Genomic DNA, 13,889 nt, shown 5'->3' on the forward strand with positions numbered 1-13,889 from the left:
CCCTCTGCTGACTTCCAGGGTGTCTGGTTTGGTCACGGCCAATGACAACGGTATTCACTGTCTGTTTCCTTCCAAGAGTCCTCCAAGGTCAAGGTCGACAAGGCCAAGCAAGGTCAGGATGCCTTCCACCAGAACCCTTCGCATCGGTTGGCGAGAACAGCCTGCCCCGAGACACTGTGTCTTTTGCACAGATGAAACCGAAGGATCTATGAAAACACCACTAAGCGCTGACGCCTCAGGATCTGCTGATCGGAGCTTCTCAACGGGCGATGCCTTGCGCACCTGCTGAAACCCTGCAACGTGAGAGAAAGGCTTCCCACGTCCTCCTGGATGGTCTGCTCTATGCGAGTCGAGGAATCACAGAAAAGAAGCAGCAGGTGGAGGGTGCGCCTGGGACCTCGGTGGTTTGGATTAGACAGACGTGTTTGCTATGGGATACACCATTTACATTTTTTTTCAGTTAACCAACAATGTCACTTCACGCAAGGCTAACAGTGGTGTCTTCACTCTCTTTGACCATGGAAGCTACAGTTTTTCAGGACATACACATTTTTTTTTTTCTGCACCAGCAACATGGGGAGGGGAAAGTACCTTAAGAGTCCTCTTTTCACAGCAGCATCGTGACCCTCCTAGAGGCTTACCCCTCTTGACAGGCCTGGCAGCACCTCCGTCTGTAGAGCTCTAGCGGACACAAGTTAAGTTGCTTCACAAACATACAGTAGTGAGTTGTGTCCACACAGGCTCCTGCAAAGAAAACAACATGAATCCACAGCCCGTGACTCATTAGAGACCTGACGGAAGAAAACAAACAAATGACATTGGGTTTATATGAAGAGCCATGCATGGAGGTCAAGCAGCAAGGAGAAGGAGCCCAGGACCAGGTTAGGGCTCCTGGCTTTTGGACCACAGTTGCCAGAACATGGGGGTTCACTTCTCAGCTGGGCCATATCATTGATTTCAGCTCTCTGGGGCAGGGGTGGTGGTGCACAGGGCTCCCTCTGGTTCATGCTGCTTAGCTTAGCACTCCAGGGTGCTGTGTTTAGCTTTTGTAGGGTTTTACAGGCCCCTGGGAAAAGTTAGGAAAAGCTCTGACCTTCTCCTTAGGTCTGATCCCAGGACAGTTGCAGCCCCACCCGAGTCCATGCACAGGCCCGTGTCACAGCAGACAGCCAGGCAGAAGGAAAGTGTGTGCAGAAGGTCCCAGCCTGCTCATCCTGCTAATCCAGCTGCACGTTCAGTGGAAGATGCGCCCACCCAAGGGTGCTAACCCTCATGCTGCCATGCACATTCCTTGCAGTGCCAACACAGCAGGCAGCCTAAAGGGTTCCTCTGGGCAAACTCTCCGGGGGGTTGCAGAGACATGGAAGAGTGATACCTACCATCACAGGAAGGCCCCAGGCAGTGTCGCCAGGAAGTCGGCTTCCGCTTCTGCAGGCAAAGCCTCTCGGCCACCGGCTTGCAGCTCCTCGTGTGGATGCAATCCACCCGCCGAGACTGGACGCCCCGGCCGCAGGCCACCGTGCAGGCCCTCCAAGGGCCGGGGCGCCAACACACGTCGCAGTTCCCAGCCGAGCAGTTCTTCCTGAGGGTGGGTCTGAAATGAAACAGAGAAAAAAAAAAAAAAAGCATGACATATGGAGCCCGCCACTCCCTGTTGGGACCAAGAGTTTGACCTAGAGCGCCATGATTCAGCACTGTCCGTGGCTGGCTAAGCAAAGCGGACAGAGCCAATCAGACAAGAGAACAGGCTCCAGTCTCCAACCAAATCCATTAGGAAGATTCTAAAAGTCATCCAAGAGATGAAGGAGGGAGGGGAAGATCTATTTTATCTACCTATCTATCTATCTATCTATCTATCTACCTATCTATCTATCTATCTATCTATCTTCTAAATCTTTGTTCCCAAAGATTGAATTTTATCGGAAAGTCAGATCTGCAGAGAGAAGGAGAGACAGAGAGGAAAGATCTTCCATCCACCGGTTCACGCCCCAAGTAGCCCCAAAGGCTGGAGCTGAGCCGATCGGAAGCCAGGAGCTGGGAGCTTCTTCTGGGTCTCCCATGCAAGTGCCGTATGTTGTTCAGCCTCTGTTACTCCATCTGGAATGATCCTCTCCACCTGGGGAGGCAGGGATGGATCTAGCGGTTGCCTTTCTGCCTCCCATATGGGAGACCTGGATTGAGTTCCTGGCTCCTGGCTTGAGCCTGGCACAGCCTTAGGTGTGAATAAAACAGTGGATGCGTGTGCCCTCTCTACCCTGAACAGACCTTTTTAAAATGTGTTATCCTGTTGGGCTGAGCATGCTATCAGTTTTAAACTTCCTCTTTATAAGTGCTGGAAGCACACCCCGAGTGTGAACATGACCCTGTATGTGAACGCTTGGGTCAGGTGAGTGAGGGGCCCCTACAATTACACTGCAGCCATCACCAACTACCCAGGGCCACTTGGAAAGAGGAATCCCTCTCTGACATGGAATGCCATCTTCGTCTCCTTTGTCGTTGGACAAAGAAGTTTTGCCCCGAAGACAGAATGCCTCTGTCCTTGGTTCCTACGAGGAGACTCCTGGAAGATGTGTCTGTCCCATCTGAGGATCTCTCTCCCCGGACCTGAGCTCGTTTAAGGACTCGAAAGCTGCTGGGCCAAGACGTGTAAACTTGAATCCTGGAGCAGTGATATCCACGTTCTGCCACATGGGTCAAGAGATTTAAAATAAAATATTAATAATTTTAAAAAACCCAGACATCCAATGACTTTCCATGTCTTGGTCTTCTACACTTGTTCATATTAATTTGTCTTTATCAGGGCATACATGTCTGTAAGGTAGGGAGAGTGGTTCCAGTGGGGATATAGTGAAATGAAGAGCCCTGGGGTAGCCTGAAGTATTGGAGGCAATACTTGTGTTAGCCAGTAGGGGGAGACTCCACCAAAGGGTTTACTACTGTCCCACTCAAAGCCCTGCTAAGGTTGGAGGGGAAAGGGCAGCCGGTTAACTGCTTCTGCCTCCCCCGGGGGGAACAGCCCGAGTTGGCAGCAGTGAACACTCCCAGCTGTCCCTCTATCCTGACATCCCCCTTTCTGCTGAAGCAGGTTGAATGCATATTCCCTGAACGTGCAGAGAAGTAACACGTCTAAAACAAGACCTGATCGTCACGTGCGCATGTCCAGTGTCCTTGCCTGCTTCACAGATCCCTCATCTCCTCCGTGCACATTGTCCAAAGGACCCCGATTACCAAAGCCAGGCCCAGTGGGAAAGTCGGGAGGAACTGCGGTACTCCCAACCACACGGGAGGACGCACAGGGGGATGGGCTGGCACAGCGGCTATCAGGGCTGCAGCAGAGCCTGACCACGGAGGACATAAAGAAACAGAAAAAGAAATGCAAAGCTCCTTAGCAAAGAGCATGCTCCGGCCGAGACAAGATGAGTCACACCAAGAACGCCTGAGCCGTGTGGGTACAGCTGCCTTGGGTACGACTGCAGAGCATACTTAGTTTAGCTTTTTTTTTTTTTTTTGTAAGTTATTTGAGAGAGAGAGACAGAGACAGAGGTCAATCCACTGGTTTACTCCCCAAATGTCCCAGAGCCGGAATTTGATCCGGGTCTCCCATGAATGTGGGAAGGCACTAGCTACCGACCCGTTATCTGCTATCTCCCAGGAAACGCATGAGCAGGAAGCTGGAATCGGGGACAGAGGCAGGACTCGAATCCACACACCGGTGACACGGACTGCAGGCATCCCAGCTGGCGTGTAAACTGCTCTGAACACTGGGCACCCCTCTCCCCGCTGCCACCACCACGTGTTGCACTAAGCTCACACGCCTGGGAAAGCAGCAGATGACAGCCCGAATGTCTGGGCTCCTGCTGCCTGTGTGGGAGACTGGAATGGAGCTCCTGGCTCCTGGCTTTGGTCGGGCCCAGCTCCGGCTGTCGCAGCCATCTGTAAAGTGACCAGTGGATGGAAGGGTCCCTTCTGAATTTGTCTCTCTCTTTCTCTGTCACTCTGCCTTTAAGATAAAAAATAAAATATAAAAGAATGCAAAAAAAAGGACACAATTTGCAGGACTGTCCCCCCAACTTTCTGGTTCATTATGGTGAGGCCCAAGAGTCTATTTTTTTTTTTTAATTAAGAGAAAAAGGAGATAGAAAGATCTTCCTTCTGCTGGTTCACTCATCAAGTGGTGTGCTATGGCTAGATCTGAGCCCATCTGAGCTGGGAGCCTGGAGCTTCTCCCAGGTCTCCCATGTGGGTGCAGGGTCCCAAGGCTTTGGGCCGTCCTCTGCTACTTTCCCAGTCCACAAGCAGGGAGCTGGATGGGAAGTGGAACAACCGGAACATGAACTGGTGTCCATATGGGATCCAGGCGCTTGGAAGGTAAGAGCACTGAGCCTTCACACTGGACCCCCGGGAGTCTATTTCACAGACATTTCTCAGGTGGTTCTGGCTCAGAGCTGTAGCTAGGAACCATCCCTTTGGGAAGTTGCGTCCTCAGGCCTTCACTCAGGAGTGAAGCAGCGGATGAAAAATCTTTGCCTCTCCTTCTTTCTGTAAAGCTGCCTTCCCAATGGAAAAACCAAACACAACGATAACAGAAACACTGCCACTTCCTGGAGCCCTGTCCTCCGGCCTGCCTCTTGTGCCCTTGGCACTCATGCCAACAGGATGCCCTAGGGCCTGACCTGCCTTGGGCAAGGCCACAGCACACTAACTCAGCAGAAGAAATTTGTGAGGCAAAAGGACTAAAAACTGCCAAAGAGACCTGAAGTGGGGACGAGCCCAGAGGGCTAAGCTGCTGCCGGTGAGCATGGGTTTGAGTCCACCTGCCCTGCTTCTTAATCAGCTTCCTGCTAATGCGCCTGGAAGAGCACTGGATGATGGCCCAAGCACACACCGGAGAGCTGGATGCAGGTCCTGGTTCCCAGCTTTGGCCTGGCCTGGACCCTGCCCTTGCAGCCATTTCAAGAATGAACCAGTACATGGAATCTCTCTCTCTCACCTTCTGTCACTCTAATACCTGAGGGAAAATAATAATGGGAAAGCAAAGCCCTGGTACAAAAAAATGAAACAGCCAGTCCTGGAGGGGACAGAAATAGGAGATGCAGGATATCTGGCCCTCAATGTCTACACTCCTCAGCTCCAGAATTCTCCATTATGTAAACATTAGGTGGACCCTTTCAGATGCTTTCCCCATCTCATTGTCAAAACCCCCATGTAATCAGGTTCCTGAACCTCGTGATGCGTCCTTCCACGCCTGTCATCTGTACCTCCTGCCGTTGGTCTTGGTGGTCGTGGGTGAGCCAGGGTGAGGCACACCCCAGGAGCGGTAGGAGAGCGTGGCTGCAGCACCAGGCCGGAAGGAGCAAGGTCTTGGATGAGGCGGGGAAGGTAAGCAGGCCTTGGGGTGGGCTCTTCCAGAAGCTGCACTAAGGATTTAATTTTCTTGCTACGAGTAAAGCCCCTGACGTGATTTTTACCGCAGGAGGGGAACACATGGAGGTGGCTGCTTTATCTACTTTGAACTTGCTAAAAGTGGAGACTGGGCTGGGAAGGACATGGGTGGAGGTTGGTTAGATGGCTGTGCCAGTGAACCTGGTCAAAGACAATGGGGGCTTGGTCAAGGTCAACGGTGGTAGAAATGGACAGAAAGTCAACAAGTTCAAGAAAAAAAACAACAACAATGAGAAAAAAAAACCCAACCAAAAACAACAACCAAATATCAAGCAACCACCACAACAAAAAAGAAAACATGAAAAGCAATCCAAAAATACAAATTGTAACGGAATAGAATTTTTATCTATCATGCTGGGAAAATGTTCAAAAGATTGCAAAACTACAAGGCCACTTGCAAAAGCTCATGGAAAATGTAAATAAAAGGTGAGTTTATTTTAGGGCAAAAAGATGGAATCCATGCAGAGCTCTGAACATTGTAAAGCCCTCTTGTACATGATGTTGATGAAAAAGGAGGTAGCTTGCATGGTTAAAGTGTTCGATCCACGGAGGTACTTGGTGACTATGCCTGGCACAATGGCCCAATGATGCTGGGATCCCATATGGACACCAGTTTGTGTCCCAGCTGCTCCACTTCCCATCCAGCTCCCTGCTTGTGGCCTGGGAAAGCAGTGGAGGACGGCCCAAAGCCTTGGGACCCTGCACCTACGTGGGAGACCTGGGAGAAGCTCCAGGCTCCTGGCTTTGGATAAGCTCAGTTCTGGTCATTGCGACCATCTGGGGAGTGAACCAGCAGATGGAAACTTTCTCTGTCTTTCCTTCTTTCTGTAAATGTGATCTGCCTTTTCAATAAAAATAAATAAATCTTAACAACAACAACAAAAAAAACCTTGGTGACTGCAAAGTAAACCACTTGGGCAGGTGCAGATCAACCTGTGTGTGGTCTCTGCCTTCAGCAAGAGAGGACACGGGGTCATCTGTTAAGAACAAGGCTAGCGGCCAGCATGGTAGCCTAGTGGATAAAGTCCTCATCTTGCAAGCACCAGGATCTCATATGGCAACGGTTCGTATCCACTTCCCATCCTGGCTCCTGGCTTCGGAGTGGCTCAGCTCCAGCCGTTGTGGACCCTTGGGGAGTGAATCAGCAAATGGAAGAGCTCTCTTTCTGTCTCTCCTTCTCTCTGTAAATCTGCCTTTCCAATAAACAAGTAAATCTTAAAAAAAAAAAAAAAAAAAAAAAAGAACCAGGCTGGCTGTTTGAAACACTTTCCATCCAAGGGAGGCAGGCAGTGCTCATGTTCCTTAGAATCCAGAGTCCCGTGCCAACCTTTGTGCAAGTTCTCTGAACGGTCACTGAGCCAGTGGCCAAAGTTCTCCGGCAGGACCTGCTGTGGAGTGACCAGGCAGAATTCACCTGACTGAGGAAGAAATAGCCAGACACTGTTTGTTTCCTACGACCTGGGCTGCTTCAGGCATGCATGTTCAGGATTTCCAACCCAGGAGAGAAGACCCCCGTCTGATCTGCAAATTCAGAGAGTTAGGGAGCCCCAGGGTCACACACTAAGAGAGTCCTGGGACTCCAGAGCCCCTGACTGGTGCCCCTCCCGGGCTGTCCTGCTGCGTTCTGCTTCTGGGATGACAGAGCCGCAGCCCGGTCTTTTTATTCTGCAGAAAAGCCAGCTAGCTACTGCCTTGTTTATGCCTCTTCAGAAGGTATACATTCGCTGGTACACCACTGTGCCAATGTCTTAATCAGAACAATTTCCAAACAGAGGTATTGAGTAGTTTCTGGGAGACATTAGCAGGATCGAAGCTGTGAATCTAAGTGAGATATGACGTCGGTGTCACCACCTTTGTGTACCAAGATGATCTGTCCACTTTCAATGCTACATCTCCCCCCACTACAGGGCATTTTCTGTTTCCACCATTACATACAAGGATGCTGTAGAAGGTTTGTGGAAACATGGAGTTAAGAGATAAGTTTGTTTTGGTGCAAGCATTTTGAAACCCTCGCAGTTTCCTCAGAATGACCGTTTGTGGAAGTCTCTTTCTCTGCTTGGGTTTCAGAAAATTTCCAGACTGAAATAACCTTATGTTTTAATTCCATTTTTTAAAAATGCACTGAGGTGTCCTTGTAGTCAGTAACATTTTGCTATAGTCGAGGATGGCATGCTCCTATTAATATTTTGCTATAATACTATTGAGGTGGCACTAAAGAAATCACAGAATAATAGGAATGCTTGATCAATACGGGACAGCGGTAGAAACCAGCATTAATTCCACTTTTGGGCAGTGTTGGCCACCGAATGAGGCAAGAGAGACTGCATAGTGTCCTAGGGTCACAAAGCCGGTACCTCTGAATGTCCTCACAGCTGGAGTCAGAGCCATTGTGGTGCTGACAAGCGGGGGGCGTCTGCACGGCACGGCCCAGGCAACGTCCAGGACACTGCAAGGAGAGCACAATGCAGCATGAATCCCATGAGCCCAGGCAGGTGGTGTGGACCGGGATGGTGTACCAAAGGGACAAAGACCCCTCACAAGAGGATCGTGTGTCCCAGGGGTATCAGCAGGGACAGAGCATGGCTCTGCCCACCAGACACTCCTCCTTCAGAGGCAGGAAAATACCCAGGCATCCTGGCTGCCCACTGCAGTCCCCCCTCTGAAGATCAGACCACCACTGGGGCGAGGTGGTACTGAAATGACTGGGCTGAAGGGTGGAAGTGACTATCCTTAAGACCCCAAGTCGGAGCTGGCGCTGTGACACGGAGGGTTATGCTGTCGCCTACAGCCCATATGGGTGCTGGTTCAAGTCCCAGCTGTTCCACTTCCCATCCAGCTTCCTGATAACAATCCTAGGAGAGCAGCTGAGGATGGCCCAAGTAATTCCCAGCTGAAGCTCCTGGATCCTGGCTTCTGCCTGGCCCAGCTCTGGCTGTTGCAGCCATTTGGGGAGTGAACCAGTAGGTGAAAGATCTCTTTCTTTCTGTCTTACAATTAAATAAATCTTTGAAAAACAAAGTCTAAATAGCTGTCCAGTTCGGATTTCTCAGCTCTGAGCAAAAATGAAGGCTTCTATGCTGCAGGTGGCTCCCTCACGGGGGAAAAAAAAATAAGTATTTTCTGATGTGCAATTCTTAAATTTTTATGTAATATTAATGCTTATGAATTCTTCCTGATGCTTTGTTTTATGTTTGAGAAGATTGTTCCCATCTAGGTAATTCCATTTGTGTTGAATTACTTTCACATTTAGCTCTTCAGCCAAGTCAGAATTTATTTTGCTGATTGTTGGGAGCTTGCATTCAGATTTCACTTCTTTTTTCTTCTCCTGGCTAATTCCGCTCCCACTGCCTTTGTAGCTTTGGACGAACGCTGTGGACATTATTTACATACCATGTCATTCATCACTGACCCTATACAGACTCATGGGTTTTTAGAGTTATATAACTTTTATCACCCTCTATTGGAGAATATCATCACTACTTACCAAAGAAGCCCCCGGATCCTGTGGAATTCACCCCCAGTTCCTCCCATCACCTGTCCTCTGAGCCCCAGAAAACCATGTTCTAATTCTAGTCTCCACAGATTGACCTGGTCTGGGCACTTGCACTCAAGGGTGCAGGATGTGGTCTTGCTAACATCTCCATGTTGCAGCATGTATCTGTAGCCCTTCCTTTTAAAAGCTGAACAGCATTCTGCTTCCCAATCCCACTATTTCCTCTTCCCGGTTATTGTGGATTCTTATTATTCAGGTTGTTCCTACTTTTGGGGGGTTATGAAACATAATTCTGCTAGGAACAGTTCACAGACATATTTTTGTATAGATTCTATTCCTCGGCAATGGAACTGCTGGGTCACGTCAGAGCTCCACACTGAACTGCTGAGGGGTTACCAGGCTGTTTTCCCCAGACCCTGTACCATTTGACATCCCACCAGTGGGACAGAATGGTTCCGATTTCTTTACATCCTCACCTACACCTGCTACTCTTTTTTGAATGATACCATGCTGGTGGATATGAGTTAGTGTCTTGTCCTGGCTTTGGTTTATTTCCCAAAAACCATTCTTTCTCCTATGAGCAACTGCCAGAAAGTCCACTTTAACATGGGTCTGTTTCTGTGTTGTGGATTGCTCCACAATCCCATCCATTCCTACACCAATCATGGACACTGTTTTACCCTCCCTCCTTTCCACCATGGTTTACATAGGACGAAGAAGTGCTTCTACATCTCCAATAATTTCTTTTTCTGAAACTCAGCTATCCTTATTGATTCTCCCATATGAATTTAAGGATTATCTTTATTTCTACAAAAAACGTTTTACTCTGATTTAATTGGAAGTGCAACACGAATTTAGTTAACGGATTTAGTCAACACGTCCATGGTCCAGAGAATTCCCTGAAAGAATATATTTGGCCTTTTATCTAGCTTTTGCTTTATGTGTTTCCATAATGTGTTTTTTTTCCTTGGGGGGCTCCTACCTATTCATATAATTTTCCTGAGCAGTTTTATTATGCTCTTATCACAGGTGGCTTGTGGGACACGGGTTCTGAGACATCCGTGCCAACATTCCCAGTGTGTTCCTTCCCCTACACGCACCCTTACTTAGGGCTGCCCTCCTCCTACCCTGCCCCGGCGTATCTCAGAATTGTTGTTGGTCCACTATACTCAGAGGATGCAAGCTTGGTGGGTTTTGGTCCCAGAAGACAGAGGTGCTATGATTTCCAGGTGCAAATCTGGAGGTCAGATTCATTTTAAAGCTTCATCAGATGTCTTCTTCCAAGTTAGAAATGTATATATACATAACTGACTGGAAGTGGAGGGATGCTTATCACTGGCAGACTTGGTAGCCTTACCTGGCTCCCTGGCTCGACGACCCACTGACCACACGGGTGGCCGGAACATGGCTTCCTTCCCAGAGGTTGGTCTTTAGAGGCGCACGCCCTCAGAGACACCACCTGTGCGGTTCCATTGGCTCTCGTCCGCTTGCACGTCACTTGTCGACTCTGGAATCCCTCGCCACAAGACACAGAGCACTCTGACCACGCACTTGTGAACCACCTAGGAGCAAAAACTACAGGAGCTTAGTAAGGACTGGTAGGCCAGACTTTGCAGATGTGCTTGTAGGAGGCGAAAGCTGGTCCTGTTCCAAGGCTGTATGAGGGCTGTTTCCCACAGGTGCCGATGATAATGGGCAGCAGCACAGGTCACTCCTATCCTGACTCAATTTTCTTCCATTTGGGGCAGCAGCAGAGGCACCCAATGGAGACAACCCATGTGGGAGTGACAAGAGGGAGTTGCTTCAGGTTTACCAAGAGCTGTCAGTTGTACAGCCTAGGGGGCAGACCCAGTGCAACATTGGGTGGGAACTGTGAAACCCAGGGGAAAAAGTCATTAGAACATGTATCTGCCACGTGATCTTGCACACTTCTCATGTCACTGACCCTGCTGTGGGGAAGAAAAGGGATGCCCATGGCGGTGAAGAACTCAGTTGTGATTATGTAATGGACAGAGGTGAGGTTGAAGACTGAGTCACCTGTCCTTAAACTCTGTGATTCAGTAATGATGGCAAACTGAGCATGGAGTCAGTCCTTCTTGCACTGCAGCTGGTTAGGCTGCCCCTGGCGTCCTAGGGGGCAGCGCTTTCTAACCCGAGGCTCGTGGTTATTTAACAGGACCATGTTCTTGAAAGGGAAAATGACTTAGGCGTCATTGAGCTGTATCTGAAATCCGGTGTTTCTTTTACATTATAAAAACATAGGCTGCACACTACAGCAATATTGGCTAATACCTGTGATTTTGTTGTCGCTGGAGATCATAGCTATTTCTGCATCACAGGACAATGGTGGCAGGTATTACTTATATTGAATATTTATTCACTTCCATGCTGTATTAAATAACATATTATTTATTCTATTATGCAACATTCATATGTACGAATTTTTCATTATATTAATATACTAGGCATAGAATATGAAATCTTTCAAAATGAAAATACAATTAGGCATTATTAAGGAAGTAAACATTTTAAGGTATTTCAGTAACTGCCTTTCAATAGAACTGATTTATCTGTAAGGAAGTGTATTTTATTTTAAATAATGCAGAAACCTTGTCCTGAGACGGCAGCCACAGGCTTCCCTAAGGCTCCCAGAGGGGGGCCATGGCACAGAATTGCTAAGCACTGTTGTGGCTGGGGGCTCCTGAGTTACATGTTCCCGTGGTCTCTTTTAGGCCTGGAAGTGCCTGGCTCCGTTTGTTCTAGGATGGGCAAAGGCTTCGAGGACAGTGAACCAACAAAGGTGTGGATGGGTTCCCCAAGGCAGATGCTCTCCTCCTGGTGAAAATCAGGAACTGACAGGAAGCAGGCCTCTCAGGTCATCTTCCCACCTAAGTGTAACTTTCCAAGGGGTGACTGCCAGCAGGAGCTCGTCCAGATAAGAATGACAAGGGGTCCTGGGAGAGGTCTGTCCATCTGGGTGACTGTGGCGCTAACAGCCCTTTTCAGAACATGTCCTTTGGCAGCTCTTGGGTTTCCTGTGTGACCCTGGCCCTCCTGCTATTCTCCTCCCAGGCACAGGCTGTTGGGTCTACTGGGGGTATTTACACAAGGGCATTAAGCTGTCCATTAAGGAACCTTGTATTTTCTCGTCTGTACAATGGGGCTGATCACAGCCTCTGCCTTGGAGATTTATTCGGACTAAATACCTTTTTATTGGCTAAACATTTTAATGTGGGTTTTTTAGTATCACTTGATGGTTTCTCTGCCAGAGCCTCTACTATCCATGCCTTACTTCACTTCACAAATGCTTCCAGAGACACAGGCAGACATGGTGCTAAATGTTTCGAAAATCAATCCCTGAGCAAAAACAAAAATGGCCATGGATTTGCTCTCTTGCAATTTAGTCTATCGGGACAGCAATGCAGAGAATGGTAACAGAGAGGTAGGACAATAGGAAATTTAAAAAAAAAAGTATCAGCAGAGCTCTTCTCTTTGGAGGGCTAGGATCAGGAGTGGGTTTTCCTGAAAAATGTATTTAGGTCACTTTAGATGAATGGGAACATTGTCGGCAGGAAAGAGAACAACATACCTAAGGGACAAAAACAGGACAGACCTGAATGGAAATCAGACAACAAGGTGGGAGGAATAAACAATAGGCAAGGCAGCCCAGGCCAGGGCTCCTTCACGTCATCAGCCAGCAGTCATCAAATGCCTGCTCCATGCTAGGCACCGCTTAGTACACTGGGGACGAAAAGGTGTGTGAGACAGAACCAGCCCCAGCGTGAGCAGGCAGAACAATGGAAATCATCAAAGGATTTTAAGCAGAGGAGCTTAACGGCGAGTTCATTTTGATACTGTCTACTGTTGGGGAGAGGACCAAGTGCTCTAGGCAGGGAGATGGGTGGCAGGAGATAGACCGCATGGCCTGCACTCCAGCAGGAACAGAAGGAACTGACCAGAGTGGACAAAAGTGAGAGGAAGACAGGAATCCATGTGTCCGCTTTCCTGAGCTCTGGAATTCTGGAAATGGGCCCAAGTTGGTGGAGCTCATAAGTTTGAGGTTGGACTTGTTTTCAGTTATTAAGTAGAAAGGTTACTGATGGTTTCACCTCCAGGGCAGGTGACCCTGGCGTACCACATCACCCCACTAGGTAAACCGTTGAAATCCACCTGCCCGCGAGCTTCAGGGGAGGACATACTGTGAGCGCAGGAGGCAGCAGACTTGGCTTACAGTGAGCAGCAAAGGCTCTGAAATCAGATCCTCTCCGTCGAAACTGTGACCCTTGTGATCACGTGACTGTGGCAGACTTCTCATCATGAACTGGTCCAATAGCAGCCTCTGCCTCATAGGCAGGTGGAAAGACTAGCTAAAGCTTAGCAGAATGCTGTGCTGGCTGAGCCTAGTCGGTTGGAGGTATGCGGTCCAGAACCTGCCCCTTTGAAAACAATCAAAAACACGGTCCTCATGGGGCAGGAGGAACAATCTCACGTACCTCGCTGGGCAGTCCCGGATATTACATGGCTGGAACCCGGCCCGTGGCTTACGGAGATGACCACAACGGGCCTCGCTTACTTCCTGCCCACTGGCCAGCACACACCGAAGTCTCTGAATGCGGAAACCCAAGTGGCCACAGGTGGCAGAACAAGGTGACCAGTTACTAGGCTCCCAAAAAGGCTCTGTGGAAAAGGAAATGAAATGTTAACAATCGCCAGAAAGGAGCTGGAGGTGACCCACTCTGGAATGAAGACCATTAAATTCGTTTTCCGGATACTCGCCGGGCTGGCACAGCGCAAAGGGGCCCTTTCAATTTTACCTCCGCCTCAACTAACTTACTGCAGCAACTGGTGGGAATGGCAGCCAAATAGAGTTCTTGCCCCACAACTTGAGAGAGGGGCTAGAGCAAGCCAGTTGGGACACACTCCAAGCTGCAGCCTGCCTCATTGGACAGAGCCA

General features: G+C 49.0%; 1 protein-coding gene across 1 annotated transcript in view; it reads right to left on the reverse strand.

Moving 5' to 3' along the window:
• Window positions 1-637: 637 nt before the first annotated feature.
• LOC121168269 (ADAMTS-like protein 3) overlaps window positions 638-13,889 on the reverse strand; it is a 306,621-nt gene continuing 293,369 nt past the window's right edge. The window contains exons 27-31 of the mRNA XM_040998189.1: window positions 13,429-13,612; window positions 10,293-10,497; window positions 7,797-7,888; window positions 1,380-1,594; window positions 638-744 (exon numbers count right to left, since the gene is read on the reverse strand). Of these exons, the coding sequence (XP_040854123.1) occupies window positions 638-744; window positions 1,380-1,594; window positions 7,797-7,888; window positions 10,293-10,497; window positions 13,429-13,612 (803 nt within the window). The remainder of the gene's footprint in view (window positions 745-1,379; window positions 1,595-7,796; window positions 7,889-10,292; window positions 10,498-13,428; window positions 13,613-13,889) is intronic.

Source organism: Ochotona curzoniae, unplaced genomic scaffold (assembly GCF_017591425.1).
Source record: "Ochotona curzoniae isolate NIBS_2020 unplaced genomic scaffold, NIBS_Ocur_1.0 patch82, whole genome shotgun sequence".
Classification (NCBI taxonomy): Eukaryota; Metazoa; Chordata; class Mammalia; order Lagomorpha; family Ochotonidae; genus Ochotona; species Ochotona curzoniae.